The sequence below is a fragment of the Lissotriton helveticus genome, chromosome 7 (assembly GCF_964261635.1).
Source record: "Lissotriton helveticus chromosome 7, aLisHel1.1, whole genome shotgun sequence".
In the NCBI taxonomy this organism is placed as follows: Eukaryota; Metazoa; Chordata; class Amphibia; order Caudata; family Salamandridae; genus Lissotriton; species Lissotriton helveticus.
In genome coordinates, this window is record NC_136068.1 from 1147684284 (window position 1) to 1147710662 (window position 26379).

The 26379-nt window shown below is 49.2% G+C and overlaps 1 protein-coding gene across 2 annotated transcripts in view; it reads left to right on the forward strand.

Annotated features, from left to right (window-relative positions):
* ABCA5 (ATP binding cassette subfamily A member 5) overlaps positions 1-26379 on the forward strand; it is a 1464780-nt gene that overhangs the window by 497261 nt on the left and 941140 nt on the right. For both annotated transcript variants that reach the window (XM_078654285.1, XM_078654286.1), the window contains exon 13: positions 2543-2718. In XM_078654285.1, the coding sequence (XP_078510411.1) occupies positions 2543-2718 (176 nt within the window). The remainder of the gene's footprint in view (positions 1-2542; positions 2719-26379) is intronic.

Genomic DNA, 26379 nt, shown 5'->3' on the forward strand with positions numbered 1-26379 from the left:
TGTTGATAACTCAATGCAGACGAAACTATTCCGGAAGAGCACTGCGGGTAACAGCATTTTAAATGCTGCTAGCTCTCACCCCAGACAGTTAGTATACAGCATCCCGTATGGGGAGCTGTTACGGGCAAGACGCAACTGCAGTTCCGATGAGAGTTACCAGTTAGAAAAACAAACCATGATAGGTTGGTTCCAGGAAAGGGGATACAGTTGCAAAACCATCACTGAGGCCTGTGCTAAGGTAGATGCGGTGACTCGTACCAAATTGCTCTATCCCGCTGTTAAGGCTCCTGAAAAGAGTACTTTACGTTTTATTACAAAGTACTCAGGACAGGCACTACATGTACGTAAGATACTACAGAAACATTGGCATGTATTACTGACAGATAGTAATCTTGAGAAACATCTGCATATAAATCCCCAGATCACATTTCAAAAGTGTAAGTCCCTTAGAGATGAGCTGAGTCCCTGCTCAGTTACTACAACAGGGGGAACTAACAAAACTGTACAGGGGGTATTTGTAAGGTGCAGGAAATGTAAGGCCTGCAGTCACAGTGTTGACTGTAGGACTTTGTCTATTGCGGGTACTAGGAGAGAGATTACCATCAAAAAGAAGCTGAGCTGCAATACCATGTATTGCGTGTATGCACTATTATGTCCATGTAATAAGGCATACATTGGCAGTACGATCCATTGTGCCAAAAAACGGGTCTTAGAACACATAAGGGCCATTAGGCACAATAATAGACAGTATCCTGTCGCCCGACATTTTTATGAACAACACTTTCAGGATGAGAAATTACTACGGATGGTGGTCATTGATGAATTTCCAATTAGCACACGTGGAGGTAATCGGAAACTCGCACTGCGCAAGCTAGAGTCTAAATACATCATTGACCTAGAGACAAGGATGCCGTTGGGATTAAATTCCAATGAAGAGTTATCCATACACTTACATTAACTCAGCACTTTAAATATGTAAAGATTAATCATGAGCTGTAGTTGTAATGTAGTGATGTGTATAGGTGCCTGTAGGTGAAGTTTACATGTATAAATGTATATATATCTGCTGTCGTTTGAATTTTAATATTTATTAATGTATCAGGTGATACAATTAGCTGATTTTTATTAGTTTGGTTTTTTTCTAGGTTGTGGCACATTATATGGTGTGGGCGGCTTTTGCCATTGGATCTTACCAGAAACAAGATTATTTGTAAATTACCTTTGATATATTATCCCCACTGGGAAGAAATCTGTGATGTAATTCGGTAGCCCACATGGGCATTAAGTGACTGCTCCTTGTTCCAGGAGGCACATTGAGAACTTACATTTACTGTACATTGTTTACATATTGGATGGCTCTTCGTTTGGGGTTACATGACTTAATGTGGAAAGGTTAGACCACTTGGGCGGGATGTTTCTAGAACTCAATTGTGTACCCCTTATATATATGGTAGTCCTCTATTTGGGTTCACAAAAAGTATTGTGGTAATGTTAGCCCACTTGGGCGAGACAATTTTAATTTGCAATGCAAACAGCATAATGTCATATTAGAATTGGAAATTGCCGAATGAATTAACCCCATGGTGATTAATCTGAGATGTATCAAAGGTGCATATGTTATTTTAGATCTGAATGCATTAACGTTATTGACTAGGTCAAAATGGCGGCACCGCCACACACCACTTGTTGCATCACGGAGGTTAAGTCCTTTTTTCATGTTTAGCAACAAACGTGTATTAGAATGTGCAAACTGTAATGCTTCTTAGCGTGACCAAGACGAAAGTCGAAACGCGTTGCTGTGCAGTCTGTTGTGCGAATAAATTACCAGCAAACCCATGCGAGGTGTCCGTGAGAATTCTTCCTGAGTGGGGAAGTACAGTGGGCAATATATTTATATTTTTATATATATATATATATATATATATATATATATATATAGATATATATATATATCTCTATATATATATATATATATATATATATATATACACACACTATGTAATGATACAAAACGGGTACCCATGTTGTAATGTCCAATATTACGTTTGAGAGGTTATGATGACATCATAAATGACAAGCCCCAAGGCCGAAAGGCTTTATAAATGTTATCAGAAACCGGATATGCTATTTATCCATTATGTATGTTGTATATTGCTTTTTTATTTTTTGGTTTGTTAGCTTAAATAAGCTCTTTTCTTCAAAGTGCACCTCACAATGGGACTTAACAAAAAAAAAAACATGTAATATGTTTGAGTGCTTTGGTTGCTCAAAACGTGATGGTATGAAAACTCATGCGCTCCATTATAATTTTAAGGATGATTTTGAGTTTGTTTGCTTCACATTTGACAACAGTCCAGTTTCACCAATTGCAAACTGATTCCATGTACTCTAGTTAGATTACTATCGAACTTGTTTGAATAAAAATTTAAATGTTGTTTATAACTGTCTATTTTGTAACTGTATCTTTGTGCCTCAAATAATAAATAAACGGTATTGCATTGGTGCAATTGTTAATCAAAAATCTCTTTTTTTGTTGCCTCAGGAGTTGCCACCATTTTTGGTCACAAAGTCTCTGAGTTTGAAGAGATGGTGGAAGTGAGAAAGATGACCGGTATCTGTCCACAGACAGATATACTATTTGATGTTCTCACAGTGGAAGAGAATCTTTCGGTTTTTGCTTCGGTTAAGGGAATAGACCACAGATACATTCAACAGGAGGTGAGTGATTGGAAAAATAATTATTGTAAACTCTGTGTTCCAAGTATTTTTAATATAGCAGAACAAAGTCTCAGCTGAGCACCCATTCTATGGAAGCACCCAGAGAAAGCAGACAATGTTTACAATGTTCTTGCAGGCTTTTAAAAGCGACTTTGTCAAACGTAATAAATTAATGTATTTTATGCAATGGAAACACTTGCCCTGGAATATAGTTTTGCAGCTATAGAGGTTACTTGTTTATTGAGCTCTCACCAAAGCTCCATAGAAAACTTCAACCATCAGTAAATTACAAAAGAACCGAACAGAAAGTAGACTGTGTATGAACAATGCAGGCAAAGAGTGGGACACAATTTCAAACTTTAAGAGCCAGAAAAGAGAGAATGAAAATGAAAAAAGGCACAAGATTCAGCGAGGCAATTGGAGAAGACATTGAGCTGCTGAGTGAAATTTGTGATATGAATATGAAAAAGAGAAGTGAAATAGAATCGGGGAGTAAGAGTTTTAGTCAAAAGAGAAACAGCAATCAGAAAAATGCATGTAGTGTGATTACATTTGAACGGTAGCAGGATAACAGAGTTATTAATCCATGAAAACAGCAGAGACCTTCTGGAGTGAGAAACAATGAATGTGGATTTTAAACTCGGTCTATAACTTATCCTTTCTTTATTGTTGTGGCCCAGTACCTTTTATATTAGCCATTTTCAAGAAGTGCAGGATGAATTCTTTCTCACACGCCAGAAATAAAATAGAAAGCAACATTGTATATGAGGATATAATGCATTTGAAAAAAGTACCAGTTTCAATGGCAGACTCCTAAACGAAGGCACTACTGCATACCAGTCTGTGCCTATCCCTCTTCAGTCATCAAAGTGACCATTTAAAAGGTAGTTCTGCTTTGTCAATGGATGCTTTCCCTGGCATGGCTTAGCTTTAAAAAAATATGCAGACTGTCTCACCATCAAGGAGTAGGGTGCAGGTGTCTCATTCTGGGGTTGATCAGACTCTGACTAAACTTTTGTAGAAAGGTCTCAGCAGATTCTTTGAACTCATGTTGGTACTTAGGTATTAACCGTTTTGTAAGATAACATGTTTAATGCTAATACTCTCTATAAGTGCCCTATCACCTGCATGGCATAAGTTGCTCCCATGTAGAATGTGGTCCCGTCTAAAAACATTTAAAAAGGATATTTCCCTTTGTCTTCCGATCCATGAAGTTGTTTGGCCATTTGACATGTAGCTGTAAAAGAGGTCCTCTTCTTCATCTCATGGAAAGCTCAACAATTGCTTTAGAGTCTAAGAGTAAAATAACTATAGCGGGAAAAAATATAAACCTTGATAATAAATTCACTCAGTAGTGTTGCAGCCAGTAGGGAAGTTGGTGAATTGCTTGTGAAAGTGTTACGATTTCTGTAACTGTTCAGAATACTTCCAGAGTGTTGTGATCTCTAGAATCTCCGGTAGTGCATACTTAGCCAATTTATCAACATGAAACAGATAACCCGGTGCTAATAACACATGAACCACCTGGGCATTACATGAGGATGGTATGCCCTGGGCAACTCACTGGACTGGCTAGAATACTTGTTATCAATAGTTTCCAGACCTCCTTTTACCATGAATAGACATACTCAAGAATAAACACTAAGAATATATATGTCTGCCTTTTAATAAAATAAAAATCCAATACAAGTGAATATAATGTGTATAGTTGTAACTAAAACAAACAGAATAGTGACAACAGTAACAGATGTTATACCTGGCATCCTTGGGATGGTATCCTTTGACGTTTTGCCTTTTGACCTCCTGTTTTGCTGACTTCATTTTTACTGGCTTTAGGATTCTGGGCACGTTACCACTGCTAACCAGGGCTAAAGTGCATGTGCTTAAAACATGGTAACATTGGCCTATTCACAATTGGCATATTTAATTTACTTATAAGTCTCTCGGAAAGTGCACTATATGTGCCAAGGGCCTGCACATTAAATTCTACTAGTGGGCCTGCAGCACTGATTGTGCTACCCAGTGCAGTTGCCCTTTAAACATGGCTCAGGCCTGCCACCGCAGAGCCTATGTATTCAGTGTAAACGTAACATAGGCAGCCCTGTGGGCAGGGTGCTGTGTATTTAAAAGGTAGGGCATGTACTTTTGAGTTTTAGATGTCCTCGTAGTGAAAAGCTGCTAAATTAATGTTTCACTACTGCAAATCCTATCTTTCCAATTGCTTGCCTCAAAACACCTTTTCAGTGTAATTTCCAGTTGGGAAAAGATGTAGATTTGGAGTTTGGTTTCAGAACTTATGGTGAAGTCGGATTTTAAATTGTAAGTCTGAAAATGCCACTTTTAGAAAGTTGACGTTTTCTTACTTTAACAATGCGGTGTCTTTGGCCGTCTCGGAATACATGTCAGGGTTGGGTGACAGCTGTGCTTTGTGCATTTCCTTTAGACAGTCACACGCAAAGGGAGCTGCGGTGTGATATTTGCATCCCGATTGCCCATCACCAGGCTGATTGACCTTCCTGAGGTAGATTGGGAGGGAGGAGCTGACACTTGCATCTGAATAGGTTTGTGACTGTCCATGCACAAAGAGCTAAATACCCCCTGTAGTGAATCTGGCGCCAGGGCAGGAAATGCAGGGACTTTGTGATCTTCAAAGGCCTCTTAAAAGTCTCACCCACTTATACCCAGTTGTGCCTTTTAAGTACTGGACCCCTGACACCACCAAATCAGAACTTTGCTGGAACCAAAGACATTCTGCCTGCTGCAGGAGGGACTGCCACTTTGCTAATTCCTCTGCTGTGTTGGCCAGTTGTCTGCTGAGTGCTGTGCTGTAGGAGGGACTGCCACTTTGCTGCCTGCTGTGCTTTGTTTGCCTGCTGCCCGCTGCTTCTTGCCTGGGAATGAGAAGGACTGGACCTGCTCTCTACATCCTTGAACCCAAGTTACCCCAAGGGCTTGCTGGCTTGCAACCTGTTTTTGAAATCTCAGGGCCATCAAATACTTCTGTCAACATTGCTTCAGCTTCTGGACTTTGTCATCTGTGAGCCCTCCCTTGCATTAGATGCCCCTCCAATACTGGACCTCGGAAGTGGGTTTTGCAGACGTCTGCTCCAAAATCGATGCATCATCATCTCTGCGCCGATTGGAGCCGAAGCAGATCCCTTCGAGGCTCGCAGACGAAGCGGGACCCAACTGCGAGGCTCCACTTAGGTGCATCGAGATTACTGCGTCAATTGGAACTGACTCATTGACGCCAACACTTTCTCCGTCCAAGGTACTTTTTCAGTGGGCCCTGCATGGGTCCTGCAGCTGGCCTTCCCTCCATTGCGGTTGGCCTAAACTTTGGATTTACCCAGGTCTAGTGAAACATCAAGTAAACTTTTAACGCTCCTGACTTCTAAGCACTGTTTTTGGATTTAATCTTTAAAAATTGATATCTCGACTTCTACTGATAGGATTTTTGTCTTTTTGGTCTTGTTTTACTCATACAAAATTCTATATTTTCTAAACTGGTGTGGATTTTTTTGTGTGGTTATTTCACTGTGTTACTGTAATTAAAGTGTGCGCAAATACTTTTCACATTCCCTCCCTCAGAAGTTAAGCCTGAGGTAGATACTGGAGGGTGACTACAGGTTAATGTAGGATGTGTATTTGACTTATATTGACTAGGACTGCGGTTCCTACTGGGAGAGGGTGCATACCTTTGCCAACTAGAGACCCACTTTCTAAGAACAGCTAATAAATAGAATGTTTTGAAAATTGCAACATCATAACTACATTTTAGATTTTACCTGCTTTTCTTCTCTAGCCCCTCCTTCTTACCTCTAACTAGGTTAATCTTAGCACTAAAAGGAAGCTGTGTGCGTTTATGAAGTGGCCTTGTTATCACCTGCATACCTTAGTGGAACAAATGAGCTACTGTTCCATACAACTGCTGCTGTTCTCTGTGCATTTGTAATTAGAACAAATGTGCACTTGAATATATCAACAGCTATGGCCTTCCCATATAAGCCAGTATATTTTGTTTGGCACCTTGGTGTGCCTGCCTTTGGCCTCCGAAAAGAAAATGTGTTTAGAGCATTTGGCTGTCTGACCTTTCATCTCTTTGCTCACTGGAAGCGAAGATTACTCTCTTATCAACATTGTCTATAAGCAACTTAGAAACTTCTTTCAGCTTGTTTAATGTTATTAAAATCAATATATAAGCCTTAATACATTTTCACCTAATTATGCTTCTATGAAAGCTAGTTGACCACATTTACATTTGTCAATAATACCTGAAATGCTTGAAACAAATATTAATTCATTTAAAAGCTATGTTTGTATGAAAACGAGGCAGCATCTGTGAGGCCTGCACAAATAACATACACATTTGTCCTTCACTGGGAACCAAACACCCTAGGGCAGCGCCTGATTCTCAGAGGGTAGCATTGCAGAGCAGTCTGAGGCTTACTCAAGGGAGGTGGTGTGGGCTAGTAATCACCAGGTGCGCAAAAATAACACTCAATAATTGATTGTCCAGTCTGTACTTTGCTTTATAAAAGTAAGAGTACATTTATTAAACACACACACTACTCAATACTATACACAAATTTACAAAAATACATAAGCTGATGGAATTACTTTGTGACATTGCATAACATCTCCACCCCTCCCGTGGTGGAGTGGGGTCTTGTACCACCACTCACATGTATGCACATAATCTTACCCCCCTAATGCAATTAGTTGAACCGAGGGCCCTGCACACTGGCACCATCCCAGTGCCCCCCCCCCCCCATCACCTCATCAAGCATTAAACAGGGGTACACCTGCCTTGGTGACACATGACCCTGACTGAGCATCTCCTACTGACGGTAAGGTATGCACCTCTACATCTTAAGGGCTAACAGTCTGGGGTCTACACCTAAGTACAGCAGCAAGATTACATGTTTATGCACACTTTAGAATGACAGTACTCCTCACATTTGGATATCATTAAAAATGCATTGCAGTTAAACCCCCTAAAGGCATCACCAGACGATCACAGGATTATGCATATAAAGCCAGACACCCTAGCAGGAATTTCTGATTACACAACCCCACTTTGCTTATGATATCACCTTACACCAGTACTTCAAATTACACATGTGACCTTCAGTCCCTTTAAAGGAAATAACCATTAGTAACAGCATTTGTGGTGCAATTACACCTCTTCACCTCCAGGGGATGCCCTTCTCAGACATCCCCAACTCAAACCTTGATCACTTGGTGCAATTTTCACAACATCCCTAGCTTTAGAACAAAGGTTCCAGCTCAAGAGATGTATATATGTTGGCTGAGCCCTTGAGGGGGTTATTCTTTTAGGTCCCTCAGACACTGAGGGTGCGACTTTTCATCTTCGTGCTGGCGGAGACTGCGTTGCTCCTGAAGCTCCCACGGCACCTTTGCACTCATGTGGTGATGACCCCGTCCTCCTGGGGCCACCACAAGCAAAGAACACGATGTTTGCCCTTGCAGGCCGGTCCGGGCCTGCAAGGCATTATGGGCTTGGTTGCATACTTGATGAGCGGCTCTCCCGCTGCTCCCGGGAGAGCCCCGATGTGGGCCTCCGGCTGCTTCTTGGGCCCCGTTGGGGGGCCCGGTCCCACCCGGACCCCCAGGTAAGGGAATGCGGCTCGGGGAGCCCACCCCTGGCCACTCTGCCCATTTTCGGACGCCCGGTGCCACCCGGGCCCCGTGCCGCTCCTCATGTCCGGGTTGGGGTCCCGGTCGCACCCGGGACCCCCACTTGCCTTGTGGTTGGAGAGCTGCCTGGGGAGCCCACCCCCAGCTCCCCACGCGGCCAGCACCCTTGTGTGCTGCCACGGGAGCCGGCTGTGCACTTCTGGCCTGCCCGCTCTGCGGGCAGACGCGGACACCCGTAATCCCATCGGGACCTCGGGGGAGTGCGGCTGCACTCCCCCAGCCTTCTCCTCGTCGTTGGGGCCCGGGGATGGGGTCCTGGGCCCCTGGATATCTTCGGGGGGTGCGACGGCGCTCCACCTTGGAGAGGGCCCGGGTGGGCTCCTGGCCCCCAGTCGGGCATTTCTGCGAGGAGCGCGACGGCGCTCCCTGGCTTAGTGTTCAGTGGGGGCCAGGGTGGGCTCCTGGCACCCCGCGGGGGCAGCTTCATGGGGGCCAGGAGTCCACCCTGGCCCCCGGTCGGCGTTTCTGCTTGGAGTGCGACGGTGCTCCCTGGCTTGACTTCGGGGCCCGGGGATGAGGTCCCGGGCCCCCTCCAGTCCTCTTCGCGGGTGGGTGCACGACGGCGCCTCCTGCCCCTGCCTCCTCCCGCGAGGCCCGGAGTCCGGCTCCCGGGCCCCTCCCCCTCCTCTCTTCAAGGGGAGCGCGACGGCGCTCCCCGGCAGTGTTCAGCGGGGGCCAGGGTGGACTCCTGGCACCCGGGGGGGGGCAGCGTCACGGTGTGTGCGAAGGCGCACCCCGGCTTTACTTCTTTGGGGGGCATCCTCCCGGGACCTTACCCACCCCGGGGGCTCAATACAGACTGGCGGTGGAGCCCCACGCGCTTCGTCGCTGGTCTCACGACCAGGGGCCATATCTCAGCTCCTGGGTGTCCGATCTTTTCCATTTTTGGCTCTTCTTGCTCCTGGTGGCACCCCCTAGCCACTGGGAGCACTCTCCTTTGCCATTGGGGTCTCCAAGAGGGTCCCATTCTACAGGGAGCTGTCTTCCCTGGCTCCCTGCACCAGCCTTTCACCTTTCTCCTCTCCTGCGCCACTCTTCTGCTTGCGCAGGGGACCCGGTGGGTGCTCACTGGTCCTGGACTCTTCCCATGGCACTGTTCAGGTTCTTGGGACAGTCAGGGGGGTGCTCCTTCTAACTGTCCATTGCCCCATGCTCCAGCACCTTTCGCCTCAGCAGATGACACCCCAGAGAGAGCACCTCTTCCTGTGCAAGTACTTTTTAAAAGTTGAGTAGGGGGCTGGCAAGAAGTCTATGTGTGTCCTATCAAACAGCGACAAATCACTTCCCTGCCCCTGCTCCCTCCTTGTCAAGTCTGTGGGTTGCTCAAAATGGCGTTGTCCAGTGTCTCTGGCCACATAGCCTCTGAAACCCAACTCCTTCCCCCCCTCACTGCCTTTACTGGGGTTCCCCTTGTTGTCTGGCACCCAGCAACAGCGGTTGATAGATGGGTTTGTAGCTCCACCTATCTCCCTTCCTTGGAGGGAAGATCTTCGCTCTTGGAAGAAAGGCCATTAATCTAACCTGCCAGGTCCAGACCCCAGCCATGGACTCTGAGAAATATGACATTTCTGGATGACCCAAAAGCAGTACAAATATGATTTTGGACTCTGCAGAATAATTCTTTTCACCTACACTACAATGGACTTTAGTGCGTGTCTGGAATCTCTAGGCCTTGTGGAAGTCATTTTAGCCATGGGCCCCACATCCCCCTCGGGTAATAATGAAGTGAAAACCCAGTAAAACACACTGACTTTCCCTGGCATGTTTCTTTCCAGTGTATAATGCCTATTCCATGTCTCCACCCAATTCTGCATAAGTCCTGCCACACCATTCAGTTTATACCGGCTCCTAGACTGCGCACGCTAGGAATCTCCCCTGTGCTGCCCCTACACGTGTGCACACGTATGTACACATGTGTCTGCATGTAACCAGCCCGGTGCCCCATACTCCAGCTGCTGCGCAGCGGCCTAGTCAAGCCAGGGGGACACCAGTAAAATCTCCATGCTGTCTCCTTCATTATGAGTTCACGGTGGATGAGTCCCAGATTATGAGGCTCCTCCACAGTAAAAGCTCAACAATTAGGTGCTCAGGAGGGGCGTGGCCAGCAACATGGAGGAGTAGGACGTGAGTTTGTCCAGCTCCGGCCCGGACGATTGATCCGACGCATTAACAGGGGGGCCCAAGGTCCTGAAAACCCACCGATCCTGGTCCCTGGGGGTTCAGTTTCCCCCCGGCACCTGAAACTGTAAACACAGAAGGGGAGGACCCCGGATTCATCGGAGGTAAGGGCCGGCCCGGTGGCCCGAGACCGGGAAATAAAATGGCGTCCTGGGCCTGCTGACGGCCGAAGTGGAGAGGGAGACGGCTCTGGGGCCCGGCCGTGAGCGGAGGCGGTTCCTTGAGAACTATCCTGCCTGGCCTGGAGGTGACGTGGGGGACCGGAGGGACTTTGCTCGTCGTCGTTCGGTGGTGAAGGAGCCGTGACTGGCGGAGGTCGAGCGGGGGAGCGTCTTCCCGCTAGCCGCCGACCGAGGCCGTGGGAACGGAGCCAGAAGCAGTGGTGGACGCGGTAGCAGGCTGGGCCTGCAGGGAGCAGTGAGGAGCCGGTGCGGCTGACGGAGGGGCAGGCGGCCAGCCTGCGCAGCGCTGCCGCCAGAGGAACTGCGCGGAGCCCGACTGAGCTCCAGAGCGGGCTGCCCCCGCAGGAGGTTTCGAGGCGGCCGGTCGGCGGTGCCTGCCTGAGCGAGGCAGCGGGATCCCCGCATGATCCTGGGGAGGCTGAGTGACCCCTGCCCTGCCCCTTATCCACTGAGGCCTCCGAGTGTGTAAGTTGGCTGGGAGACGGACTGGGGATGCTCCTTAGAAGAAAGTATGAGGGGCTCACACGGAGGGCGACTGGCTGGCAACCTGTAGAAAAGAGAATTAAAGCACCTGGGGAAGAGAGGACAAGTGGCGCCAGCAGAAGCACAGGGCGAGCCCTTGAAGGGCACGGTCGAGATAAATCCGCCTGTGTCCATACTGAGCGGGAGAGACTTGGCTTGGGGTTGCGAAGGTCATGTGATGCCCCCTCTATCCTGGCCTGGCCTGACCGGGCTGGCCGATCTGACTGCGATGCACCCAGAGCTCTAACCGCCCCCGCCCCCCTCCCTGGGACGGATAGGCTGAAGAGAGTGGCTGCTGGTAGTGGAGGTGGCGGCTGGGAGTGGGAGAGAATTGGCGAGTGGAGGTAGAGTGCAATTTGTGTGGGACCTGGTGCGGCGGAGCGGAGCCCTGGGCTGGTAGACGTCTAAGAGGACCAGTCTTTTGTGATGAGGGTGACGAAGCTGCGCAGGAAGGGCAGGATAAAAGACAAAGACCCCTCGGCAGGGCACTTTGGACCGTTATGCCAGGTCGGCCCCACCGCTGCCGGAGGAGGACTCCGCAACCACTAGTTCGGACACAGCCCTGCTAATGAACGCCATCCAGGCATCTCGTGAGGCATTGGAGAACAAGATTGTAACGGTGGGTACGGAAGTGACCCTACTGCAGCAGGACCTACGCAACCTGGCGGACATGGTAAAAGAATCGGAGACGAGGTAGGGAGAGGCCAAAGATACAATCCAGGAGGTGAGGAAAGATATGGCGGAGCGACAGTCGTCGCATAAGCAGCTGCTATGGAAGGTGGATGACACGGAAAACAGGGCAAGATGCAACAACCTCTGTTTTGTGGGATTTAGGGAGGGAATTGAAGGCACGAACATGGCGTCATTCCTCCACTCGTGACTCTTGCGCACCTTTCCAAAGGATAAATTCTCTACTTGTTTTGGCATAGAAACGGCCCATCGAGCACTGCTGACCAAGCCACCGGCTGGAGCGAGACCTAGGCCAGTCATCGCCCGCTTCCTGAACTTTGTGGACAGAGACATGATTCTTAGGGAAGCTAGGAAGCGGGGGGAAATCCGGTTGGACAATGCCCAGATAATGATTTTCCCGGATTACAGTCAGGAAGTAAAAAGGCAGCGACGTTCATATGACTCAGTGAAAGCGAAATTGAGATCCTTCCAAATTCAGTATATGCTATTGTTCCCGGCCAAATTGAAAGTGATCTACAAGGGCAAGACACATTTTTTTCTAACCCCGGAAGAGGCTTGGCAATGGCTGGAGGAATGACCCTGGTTAACGAGACCCAGGCCCGAGGCCTGTAGACCGCTCGACGCAGAGAGACAGCCTGGGGGCACAAGGGGGATGCCCAAAGCGCAGAGGTTGAGACAGGGCCGCGGATACCGTCTTCCCGGGGCGACCCCTTACCCTAAGTCTGGACCTGAAAGACGGAGAAGGCGAAGTGAGGGGTCCCTTGACCTTAATCGAACCACGGGATCCAGGTTCTCTTGCCTGGCGGAGGCATCACGCTCAGACGTGGAGGGAGAGACATGGGGCTCCTCGTCGGAGGGGGACGAACTAGATGGACAATCGCTGCATCCTTTGGCAATTGAAATCAATGAGATGGAACACACGCCAGAACCTGTGGAATCCTAGAGGGACTACCCGGACTCGAATTCGTGAAAAGAAGACTAATGTGGCTGCCCCAGCCTAGATGCTGTATCGCCTGTAACATGCAGGCTGGACATTCCCTCCCTGCTAGCACTGAAAGTCTCCTTGTTTGATGTCCTCTACATTGATGGGTAGTTCTAGGGCGGAGGTCCAGGTTAATAGCTGTGCTAAGATCCTCACATGGAACGTGAACGGCATAGGCAACAAGGTTAGGAGGGAGTTAGTCCTGGCTATCGTGAAAAGGGTGGGGCCGGATATTGTCCTATTGCAGGAGACGCACCTCCAGGGCACTCTGTGTGGATTCCTGGCTAGGGGATCATTTAGAGTACTGGCACATGCAGGATATGCAACAGGCTCCAGAAGGGTTGCCATCCTGATTAGGAAAACACCTCCCTTTATTGTTACGCAAACTTGGACAGGGGGTCGACAGAAACTCATGATCATCTACGTCTATGCACCACCGAAATACAGGGCAAAACTCTGTCTGGCATCACAGATATCCTACTGAACACATCGGACACTTTGCAGGTGGTGGGAGGGGATTTTAACAATGTTATGTCATCTCTGCGGGATAGGTCGGGGAATAGACCTATTGACTCAACACTAACTCCTCTAGCTAGAACCATCTCTACCCTTGGACTAGTGGATGTCTGGAGGTGGTTGCACCCAGACGCTAATACCTACTCGTACTTCTCGGGGGCCCATAGGGTGTAGTCTAGATTAGAATGTTTTTCTGCCGCAACGGGCTCTCAGTGTGGAGGATGTGGCGGAGTATCTAGTGAGGTATCTCGGACCACTCGGACCACTCGCCTCTTCTGGTGCGGATGGGGGAGGCCTACATTGGGGGTGAGGGGTTGGCGGTTGTCTGCGTGGTACCTGCAGAATAAAGACCTAGTGAAGGGTCCCAGGGCAGATGTAATGGTATACTTTGCTGAAAACATAGGATCGGTCTCGTCAGGGGTAGTCATTTGGGAAGCCCTCAAGGCAGTTCTACGACACGGGGCCCAGAACAGACTAGCCTGTGAGAAAAGGAAAGTGCAGGAAGAGTTACAAACTTTGGAAACACAGATCCTAGAGTTAGAACGTGACCATGTGACTGATAGGGACCCACAGACCTTAAGACTTTTACGGGATAAGCAACAGCAATACAAGGAGGCGCTGGTGACAGACGAGGCTAAAACGCAGGCACTAGCGACCCTACATAGACTGTACTACGTAGGGGACAAGTCGGGAAAGCTCCTGGCGTGGTTAAGTCGGAAAGAGCAGATCGCCCGATGGGTAGAACAAGTGAATGATAAGCAGGGGCAGATGCGGCTGACAGATGTGCAGATAGTTCAGGCCTTTGCCGCCTATTATGAGGACTTTTATAAGGCTAGGGATCTGCGAGGATTGGACGATACACTGATATACATTGATCAAATCGACACCCCGTTCTTTCTGAAGATGACCAGCGGGACCTGGAGGGGGACATAACAATCACTGAGATCAAAGAGGCCCTGACTAAACTCCGTCTGTGGAAATCTCCTGACCCGAATGTGTTTCCCGCTGAATTTTTTTTTAAAACAGCGGATCTTTTAGGTAGCCACCTGCTGGCGCTGTTTGAAGGGGCAGCCCAGGAGGGCATCCTGCCACCTGACCTGCGTATGGCCACAATTGTACCGATCTATAAGCAAGGTAAACCCCCTGAAGAGTGTGCGTTGTACCGCCCCATATCACTCCTGAATGTGGAGGTTAAACTCCTGGCGACAATCATAGCCCTCCGACTGAGGCCGGTAATCCCCGACCTGGTCCACTTGGATCAGACTGGTTTCCTGCCAGATAGGGCAACTAGGTTGAATCTTAGGAGGACCCGTAACTGGCTGAGTTACACAATCGTCAGGATCCCCATTTGTTATTATCCCTAGATGCCGAAAAGGCGTTTGACGCGGTGCATTGGCCCTTCCTCGGAGGAGTACTACTCAAGTTTGGATTTGGCCCCAAGTTCCGGAAGTGGGTGAGGCTCATTTACACAGACCCACGAGCCAGAGTCAAAGTCAACGGGGTGCTATCAGAGGATTTCCCCATAAGAAGAGGGACCCGCCAAGGATGTCCCCTGTGCCCATTGCTCTTTGCCCTAACCATAGAAGTAGTGGCGTGTGAAATTAGGCTGTACAAGGACATTAGGGGATTTAAAATAGAGCAGACAGACACGTACGAGGAAAAAATATCGCTATATACGGATGATGTCCTCTTGTATGTCACCCATCCTGTCATCACTATCCCGGCGCTGTTCACCACGCTGCACCGTTACGGAGCTTATGCTGGTTACACGATAAATTGGCATAAGTCAATCTTATACGATCCCCGGCGGGGGGAGGACTGGTCCCTACTGCCTGGTGCGCTCAGGGCTACGGATGAGGGGTTTGTGTACTTGGTGGGATACATAACTTTGGATAGAAACCTCTCTGACCAGAAGAACGTTAAGCGGGTGCTGGAAAATTTTGTTGATGATGCTGCCAGGTGGAAGATGCTCCCCTTACGAGCCTAGGGCGCGCGGCCATGTTTAAAATTATTATGTTAATATTTCCCACGTCCCCGGCAGGTTTTTACTGATATAAATGCGGAACTGAGATCACTGCTTTGGCTGGGAAAACTATCCAGGGTGGCCTTGGGGACCCTGCAGAGGAACTAGTACAATGGGGGGATCTCCCTGCCGAATATTGAAGCCTAATATTGGGCGGAGCACCTAACCCCTATCAATGCTTGGTTTCACGCACCAGCAGACCATCCCACATATAGCTTAGAGAGGAGAACAATGGCACAGCGCACCTGCCTACACTACATGTACAGGGGATAGGGGAAGGAAAGACTGCACACAACAACAAGGGTTACGCTAGGGATATGGGAGAGGGCGACTAAAACAATTGGTTGGACTCCTACACCAACGAAACAGACCCCAGTATGGCACTGTACATGGCTGAAGGAGCTGAACAAGCTGGTAGGGTTTAAGAGGTGGGACGACATCGGTATCTCCGTACTGGGGGTTCTGATGAGGAGGGGGGGAACTAAAGTCATTCCAGGTCTTGAGGGCGGAGTACGGGTTGCACCCCACACAGTACCTCAGATATGCGCAACTACGACATGCATGGCAGGCGCTTGCACTTGCCCCTACCTGAGTACGCCCAGCTTGAAGGACGCCCATTGCAGGAACGCATCCCTTGTAAGACAGTTTCCCTGACCTACAGAACACTGATCAATAATATGCCGGATGGGTTGGTAAAGCTCAGAGAATCGTGGGAGCAAAATGTGGGTGAGATGGATACAGTGGATTGGGAGGCAGCCCTGATGCATCCAAGGGAAGTCGCAATGTAGTCCCGTTTGCGACTTATTCAATATAAAATCCTGCACAGGGTATACTATGACAGGGTGCGGCTGCACCGCATGTGGCGGGCTAGCAACACAAATTGTGTTAGATGTGGTCAGGGGCAGGGGGACTTTTACCATACTGTCTGGACATGCCCCATACTACAGACATACTGGGCTGAGGTTCTGGGGGAGTTAGGAGAGGTGCTGGAGGTCACTTTGCCGTTAGACCCCAAACTGGTGCTGCTGGGCATAACAAATGATGTAGACTCGATTTGCCCACTCCTCATCTTTGTAGTTCTAGCACGCGTGGTGGCTCAGAGGGACGTGGCCCGTGCATGGGGGTCCCCCACACCGCCGAAGTTAGATGAATGGATAAGGGACATGGATCTATACATGGCAGCGGAGAGAGTCACGTACAAGGCATGAGGGTGCCCAAAGAAATTCAACAGAGTATGGGGGAAATGGCGCCGATATCATGGACTAGGTGGGGGATTGTAAACAAGAGAGGAGGAGGCACCCGGCTGCACTGGCTGAGTGTGGGGCTGACATGGAATGTTTTCTGCACTTTATGGACTTATGGAAAAGTAAGGTACTGTCCTTTCAGGATGAAGAGGGGACCATGGGCTGGCGGGAGGAGGGAGGAGGGTGAATGGAGGGAGGGATGTGGAGAACGGTTATATGTGACATGCTGTTTTGTTTATGCACCATAAAAATGCAAACAAAATTATAAAAAAAAATAAACAATTAGGTGCTCAAAAAGCGAAAAATCCGGGCGGCCCCTAGTGTCAGAACCACCTTCTAACACACTCCGCGCCCAGCTGATTCCTACAGGGAAGAAGTAGCCACTCTACATGGGTACACTTCCTGTAGTCAGCGATAACTAGTTATAAGGGGTTCTGACCAGACCCCCCTTACTCACCAGTTATCGGCTCAGACCACCTGCTCCACCAGTCCATGGAATCTCCACCCATGACAGGGATCCCAGACTACCCTAATAACCCTCCAGGCTCTAGGTTAGATACCTCCAGGTCACTCATGGTCTTACATGGACTCAGCCTAACTAGGCCCACCTTTGCCCTTGGGCATGCACCACTATGCCTACCCCTTCTCTGGACAAGGGTACAGTGCCTTGGCACTGATGCGGTCTCCTGGGATAGGTCTACATCCCATCCCCCGGTCACTAGCTGGTCTCCCTTCTAGAGTTTGTTCCAACCAGGACCCTCTCTCCGTTTTGGTCCTTGCACCCTAAAGATGCACCTCTCTGGACCCTCACCCTCACCCTGCCGCTGAGCTCATTGTGCTGCCACCACCCTTTCGGGATGACTGGCTTCCCTAAAGAAAGCACAGCCACTCATGCTCTTCCCACACACTGGCCTGACTCCAAAAATAGGACCTCAGACCGGCCTCACTACCACACTGGCAGTTCTAGGGAGGAACACTGAGGGTGCCTCGTCAGACCCTCTACAGCTCATTCCCCCGTCAGTAGCTCCACACGGAAACCAACCCGGGAACTTAGACCCCTTATTTGTTCTCCGCTGCGAGAGCAGGGCCTATGCACCCTTCCCTCCGAGAGGCGCACTCTCTTCCCGGAGTACCCTTAGAGAGCCTGTGGGCCCCGAGTTAGCTAGACCCAGGCTAACTTCTCATGGCTCTCCCTGGTCTCCTGGCAGCGCCTTGGGAGACCCTCCAGGCACCTACATGGTCCCTGGATGGCCTGCACCACCCCTTCTGAAGAGCAGGGTCCCTTCACATAAAATATGCCCCACCTGTCTTCAGGGTAGTATTACCACTCTCAGCCAGGGACCCTAAGATCCCGGCTAGGCCTGCACCACCCCTTCAGGAAACACAGGGTCCCTTCAATGAAGATAGGCCCCACCTGTGTTCAGGGTGGTACTACCTTGCAGGAGTCCACCTCTTGCCTCGAGCTAGTGGAACACCCCCATGTTTGGTCTTTGGGTCCAAGTCCCACAGGACCTACCTGACTGGTTACCGACTAGGCATCGCCTCAGCCACCACTTCAGGTTCCCTCCACCACTAGTCACTGTCCACCACTTAACCCTTCAACTGGAAACTAGAGAGCACATCCCCCCACTCAGATCTCCACTGGGTATTACCTAGCCCACCTAGGGTACCTAGGGGCGACCACTACACACCATCACTCAAGAACTACCCTCCTTTGGGGCCACTCACTACCAGGGGCCACCCTTGGGTTGCTCACCTCCCCACCAGTTAACCTGGAGGCCTGCCGGACACTCAACTCCACCACACCCTCCTCCCACCGGGGGAAAAGTTTGTTGGGGTCATCAGTCTGTGCCCCCAATGAGTCCTGGGACCTGTGGTCCAGTCTTGCTCCTCGCCCCAGCACCAGGCGCGGCGTCTCCCGCGATGCTGGAGGCGTGAGGTCAATTACTGCCGATGCGGGCGGAAAGGGAGGGCTGCGGCCTCAGTCTGTGCCCCCAATGAGTCCTGGGACCTGTGGTCCGGTCTTGCTCCTTACCCCAGCACCAAGTGCTGCGTCTCCCCTGGAAACTAGAGAGCACATCCCCCCCACTCGGATCTCCACTGGGTCAGTTACCTAGCCCACCTAGGGTACCTAGGGGCTACCACTACACACCATCACTCAAGAACTACCCTCCTTTGGGGCCACCCACTACCAGGGGCCACCCTTTGGTTGCTCACCTCCCCACCAGTTAACCTGGGGGGCCTGCCGAACACTCAACTCCACCACACCCTCCTCCCACCGGGGGAAAAGTTTGTTGGGGTCCCCCACCATGGGAACCCCTGGGGTGTTACTACCCGGGGTGAAGAAACCTCCTGCCTCACCCTTCCAGTGGTTTTGGCCTGTGCCAATAGCAAGAAACTTTCAGCGGGAGAAGGATATTTGGGGCCCCTTCTGTGATAACCCTCCATGCCCTTAAAAAGCCTGGGAACCTCCCAGGACCCCTTTTTCTGCTGTCCCCCATAAAGGTCCATCCACCCCTGCACCCCCTCTGTGATTTAGGTATCAGTCGCTGTCCCTATCTCTTGAGGAGACACCCTCCTCATGCAGGTGTAGTGTTAGGGTTCAAAGGTGTACAATATGGTTTAGAACATTTGTATGTAATCATTTCCTGGAAAGCACAATCCCGCTAGCACATGATAATCAACATAGCACGGTCATACCAATACAGTTTACATTTAAACAATAATATCTTCACATGACACATATGGCCACGGGGCTTTCCTTTCCAATACCTTTAGTTCACATAACTAAAACTTTGAACCCTTCTCAGAGCCATGCGCTCTTCATATGCTCATTACTGCATAGGTAATGTGTGGCAAAACTGGACTTATCAAATGCCTTAAATGAGCACCCGTATGGGATACTCTGTATCCCACCGCTGCCACCAATGTTGGAAAACGAGGCAGTATCTGTGAGGCCTGCACAAATAACATGACACAATTGTCCTTCACTGGGAACCAAACACGCTGCCTTAGGGTGTTTGGTTCCCAGTGAAGCAGAGGGTAGCATTGCAGAGCAGTCAGAGGCTTACTCAAGGGAGGTGGTGTGGGCTAGTAATCGCCATTTGTAGGTGCGCAAAAATAACACTCGATAATTGATTGTCCAGTCTGTACTTTGCTTTATAAAAGTAAGAGTACATTTATGAAACACACACACTACTCAATACTGTACACCAATTTACAAATATACATAAGCTGATGGAATTACTTTGTGACATTGCATAAAATCTCCACCCTCCCGCAAGGGGGGTGGGGGGAGGGGGGGGGGGGTCTTATAGCCACCACTCCCATGTATGCACATCATCTTGCCCCCCCAATGCAATTAGTTGAACATAACCTGGAGCGAGGGCCCGTACTGGCACCATCCCAGTGGCGCCCCCCCCCGTCCCCCACCCATTACCTCATCAAGTATTAACCAGGGGTACACTTGCCTTGGTGACACATGACCCTGACTGAGCATCTCCTACTGAAGATAAGGTATGCACCTCTACATCTTAAGGGCTAACAGTCTGGGGTCTACACCTACATACAGCAGCAAGAATACATGTTTATGCACACTTTAGAATGACTGTACTCCTCACATTTGGATATCATTAAAAATGCATTGCATTTACAGCCCCTAAAGGCATCACCAGACGATCACAGGATTCACCTCCAGGGGATGCCCTTCTCAGACATTCCAAACTCAAACCTTGATCACTTAGTGCAATTTTCACAACATCCCTAGCTGTAGAACAAAGGTTCTAGCTCAAGAGATGTATATATGTTGGCTGAGACCTTGAGGGGGTTATTCTTTTAGGTCCCTCAGACACTGCGAGTGGGACTCTTCATCTTCGTGCTGGGGGAGACTGCGTGGCTCCTGCAGCCCCCTCAGCACCTTTGCACTCATGTGGTGGTGACCACATCCTCCTGGGGCCACCACAAGCAAAGAACACAATGTTTGCCCTTGCAGGCCGGTCCGGGCCTGCAAGGCATTGTGGGCTTGGTTGCATACTTGATGAGCAGCTCTCCCGCTGCTCCGGGAGAGCCGCGATGTGGGCCTCCGGCTGCTTCTTGGGCCTCGTTGGGGGGGCCCCATCCCACTCGGACCCCCAGGTAAGGGAATGCGGCTCGGGGAGCCCCCCCCGGCCACTCTGCCCATCTTCGGGGGCCCAGTGCCACCCGGGCCCTGTGCCGCTCCACATGTCCGGGTTGGGGTCCCGGTCCCACTCGGGACCTCGGGGGAGTGCGCCGGCACTCCCCCTGCCTTCTCCTTGTCGTTGGGGCCCAGGGATGGTGTCCTGTGCGACGGCGTTCCCCCTCCACGTTCAGGGGGGGCCATGGTGGGCCCCAGGCCCCCGGTCAGGCATTTCTGCGGGAAGCCGACGGCGGTCCCCGGCTTAGTGTTCAGTGGGGGCCATGGTGGGCTCCTGGCACCCCGCGGGGGCAGCTTCACGGGGTGCGCAATGGCGCACCCAGGCTTTACTTCTTTGGGGCGCAGCCCCCGGGACCTGACCCACCCCGGGGGCCCATTACTGGCTGGCGGCGGAGCCCCACGCGCTTTGTCGCTGGTCTCACGAGAGGTCAAAGATTGCCTACCTTCCAGGGGTCATATCCCAGCCCCTGGGGTCCGATCTTCTCCATTTTAGGCTCTTCTTGCTCATGGTGGTGCCCCCAGCCACTGCGAGCACTCTACTTAGCCCTAGGGGTCTCCAAGAGGGTCCCATTCTGCAGGTAGCAGTCATCCCTGGCTCCCTGCGCCAGCCTTTCGCCTTTCTCCACTCCTGCGCCACTCTTTTGCTTGCTCAGGGGACCCGGCGGCTGATCACTGGTCCTGGATTCTTCCCTTGGCACTGTTCATAGGGGAATAATGAAGTGAAAACCCAGTAAAACACACTGACTATCCCTGGCATGTTTCTTTCCAGTGTATAAAGCCTATTCCACGTCACCACCCAATTCTGCATAAGTCCTGCCACACCATTCAATTTATACCGGCTCCTAGACAGTGCACGCTAGGAATCTCCCCTGCGCAGCCCCTACACGTGTGCACACGCATGTACACATGTGTCCGCATGTAACCAGCCCGGTGCCCCATACTCCAGCTGCTGCCTAGTCAAGCCAGTGGGACACCAGTAAAATCTCCATGCAGCCTCCTTCATTATGAGTTCACTGTGGATGAGTCCCAGATTATGAGGCTCCCCCACAGTAAAAGCTCAACAATTCGGTGCTCGAAAAGTGGAAAATCCGGGCGGCCCCTAGTGTCAGAACCACCTTCTAACAATGTTGAAGATTTGAAACAACATTTGCCGAACTACCTAAACATTAAACACTACATGCCTACAAACCAGGCTATTAGAGTGTTCTGAAACAAATATTAAACTTTATATTTGTTCAAGCTCAATTATCAACATTTGATGAAGTAAATATTAAACAGCATTAAGTGCTGTTGTTGTGTAAGTTCTGACTTTGGCGTAACTCTGCAACGGGTGCTTTCCCACCCACGGGTGACATGGGTGAACTTGGTTCAATGCACCAGCAATTAATGTGAAAGACCAGTTACTGTAGCCCTGCAAACACTACACAATATGTAGATGATCTAGAGCTATTGCTTTTGGGTTACTAACAATACCATAAAGGTATCAGGGGCACCGTGTAAACAGCAACAAACCTCATTTCGCAATTAACATGATCACACACACTGTACTAAGAAGAATGAACACTTTTTTTCTCTGTAAGGCTAAAACAAGTACGCAGAATATTATAAAAACATTAACTAGGCATGTTATAAATAACGAGAACATGATGAACATTTCCTCCTATGTTAAACTGTTATTTACTATGTTTATACAGAACCTATACCCTAATGCCTACTTCTATGCCCTATACTATGAGAGATTGAAAAGCAGAAAAACTTGCAGTCTAAAGTTCCTTTGGGGAAAAGGCTTACTGCATATCTTGTTGACAGCAAAGGCTGTCTTTAACAGCGGACTAGTGAAGACGCTGTTCCCTCGAAGGGCAAACACCCACTGCGGTAGCAGTCAGTTGGTCTTCCTCAACGTGGCTTTATCAGCTTCAGGCGAGATGTATCATCCTCAAACTGCACTGGCAGATGAGACCGTCTATGGTAGAATCTTAGGCGATAATCTGGGCAAATGACCTGAAATCTCATCAGAAATTTGAATTTTTGACATAAGTTTAGGAATGTTTGACATAGATTATGTGCATCAAGGTATAAGTCCTAGATCTTTTCTTATGAACATATAAGGGGAGAGGATGTCAATACAGACTACATTATTTTCATTATACATATGTATGTATGTGTTCTTATTTAACCGAGGAGGAGACATCTGACCCAGATGAATGCCACTGTAAATGTTGTAGCTCTGTCATTAATCGAAGAACTAGACGATATAACAGTTCTAGAAAGATAGGGTCTGGCGACATCTGCGTTGAAAGGCAGACATGACAATGATTCTGCATAGGTCAGAGAATTTGGCGGTATCCATTGTCTAAGTTCAGGTATATGGCAACCTTCATAGACTAAGATGGAGTCGGGGCCTACATAGGATGGAGTTGAACCGTAGGAACTTTTTTTTTTTAATATCTGTTTATTGTTTTTAAAGTACATGACATCAACATAGTCATACATTGCAATACACTATCAATTGGTTCCAAGGGCATCACTTATACATCACATATGACTTTACAATCATTAGCGCTTTTGGCAATTTCCATTATAATCCTACCTAATGTATACGAGTGCAGAGGCACCAGGGAGCAGTCCTCACAGGTCACTTAATGCACCATTACGGTCATGCAAACGCCCTTTATTATTACTTCGGCAGTGTTCATCCATACAAAAACACTGGACACAAACACATTCCACATTTCTTGTGTAGCCAAACCCCCTACCTGCCACGTGTTACAGTGTCTTATTTTACGTCATTACGATCATGGCACCTGTCCATTCCACCCCCAACATTTTATATTATAGCATTTTCAGTCTGTTCCCTTCCGTGTGTTATTAGATAACATATCAAAGGAGCCCAAATATCATTGGGTCTGGACGAAAACGGCAACAGTTCCGCATAAGTAACAAGCTGTTCCTGGCATTTGATCAGGTCCTCCAGCCATTCCTTGAATTTGGGCGCCCGCCCTCTACCCCATCTACAGGCCACCCTTCGTTTAGCCATTAAGAGTGCCATGGCAACAAATCTGCGGTACTCCGCCCTAAGGGGCTTAACAAACCCCAGTACAGCCATCAATGGATTAGGTTCCAACGGGGTATCTATCATTACTTGTAGTGCTACAAACACCTGGGACCAGTAAGCTCCTATGGTCGGACAGTCCCAGGCCAGATGAAGAAAATCAGCCCCCTCAGCGTGGCATCTATCGCATCTATCAGTTGGCCTGAGCCGACGCCTGTACATCTTAGCCGGAGTATAGTAGAGCCTGTGCAAGAATTTATAATGTATAATCCGGAGCCTGCTACTTGCTGATACCCGTTCTGTCTGCAGACAGCTGAATTCCCATTGGTCGTCCGTTAGGGCCATCCCTAACTCCTCCTCCCACCGACTGCGTGACCGAGTATCATTGAACTCCTTCTGTTTGTGCACTGAGGTATAAATTTGAGACACTAGTTTCTTGGGAGTGATCTTACCTAATGTGGACTGAAGATGTGACACCTGTGGCTCGTCCGGGAACTCCTGTGTAAGTGAGCGCACCCTGTGCCTCAAACTGATATACAGAAATGTGTCAAGGGGTGTTTTGGGCGTCGCTGGGAACATATGATCTATGGCTGTTTAATCCAATACAATGCAAAATGGGACTGCGCTGCTGTGAAATAGAGCTCAAAGTCCGGTATACCAAGCCCTCCTTTAGAGTACGGTCGTGTCAACAAAAATGGCTGCCATTGGGAGATCCGGGGAAATGGTATTAATAATGGCAAAGAGCGTTTGTAAATTGTGGGACGTGGACCTCCCAGGCACAAAGCCCGACTGATCTGGTAAAATCAGTTTTTCCATCAGCAGGCTCAATCTTGTCGCAATAATTTTAGTCAAGATTTTCGCATCACAATTAAGGTGCGATAACGGCCTGTATGAGTCACAAAGTTCAGGGGACTTACCCGGCTTCAGTAAGGACAGTATAAGGGCCTCCCTCATGGTGGGGGGAGACGACCAACCTCCAATGCATCCTTGTATACCTCCCGCAGTACAGGAGCCATGATATCTATATATGTTTTATAGAATTCAATCGGGATTCCATCTGTGCCCGTGGCTTTTTCAGATTGCATGCTCATTATGGCCGCTCTCACCTCGTCCAGTTCGAACGGCCCACATAAAAATGCTCTCTGCCCGTCGCTGAGCCATCCCAACGCAATGTCCCCCATAAAACTATCCAATTCGATCTCACCCATCTTTGTAGTGGTGTAGAGTGTGCTGTAGTGCTCTAGGAACGCATTGAGTATGGCAACTGTATCCCTACAGTGTACACCCCTTGAATCTCTCACCTCAGCTATGCATAACGAGCCTTGCAGACGGTTTACTTTTTTAGCTAGCATCTTTCCAGGTCTATCCCCCTCACCATAGTTCCTAGCTACCCAGTATTTCCCTTTGAATTGCGCTTCCCGAAGGGCCTCTTTGTTGTAAAGGGTAAGTTTTTCTCAAAAGACAGCCTGCGTAGCACCCTCAGAGTGCCTAGCCATTGCTCGTTCCACCCCTTTCAGGTCCCTCTCCAACTTGCGCAGTGTCGTCTGTATATCTTTAAGTACTCCAACCCCCTTCGCCATGCAGAATCCCCTTATTGTTAACTTAAAAGCCTCCCACGCTATTTCCACACTCTGGACCGAGTCTTTATTTCTTTTAAAAAAAACATTGATCTCCTCCCACAGTTCCTCCTGAAAGACGGAGTCCAACAGTGCCGATGCATACAGTCTCCAAGGCTGACGTGGTGTGTTAAAGCCGGCAGAGGAGAGGGCCATCAGTGCCGGTGCGTGATCAGAGTATGTAGCAAGGTGTCTGGTGTCAGCTATCGCCGGGGCCAATCCTCTGGTCACAAAAAAGTAGTCCAACCTATCCCAGGAATGCGCTTGGGCAGTGAAGTGAGTGCCCTCCCGTGTAAGTGGATGTTTATGCCTCCAAGTGTCGGTAAGATGATAAGTACCTATGATTTTCTTCAGAACTGTTTGTGCTTTCGTGTAGTGTTGCGGCGCAGGGTGGGAGCGATCCATGTTAAGATTATATGTGACATTGAAATCCCCACCCCAAATCACATGTGTGGAGTCCAACTCAAAAATACGTGCCCAAAGCCTATCAAAAAACTCAGGGGTATCCGTATTTGGCCCATAACAGCAAGCAAGGGTGACTGACTGGGACCCTATCCTCCCCCAAGCTATGCAGTATCTGCCTTCTGAGTCCCATGAGGCCCCAATCATCTGGAAGGGGTCCTGTTTTTTTACCAATATCGCGGCACCTCTGGCGTACTTGGAATACGAAGAATAGATGCTGATCCCAGCCCATTTGCTGGCAAACATATTGGGAGTGTTTCGTGAACAATGCGTCTCTTGTAGTAGTGCAATGTGAATAT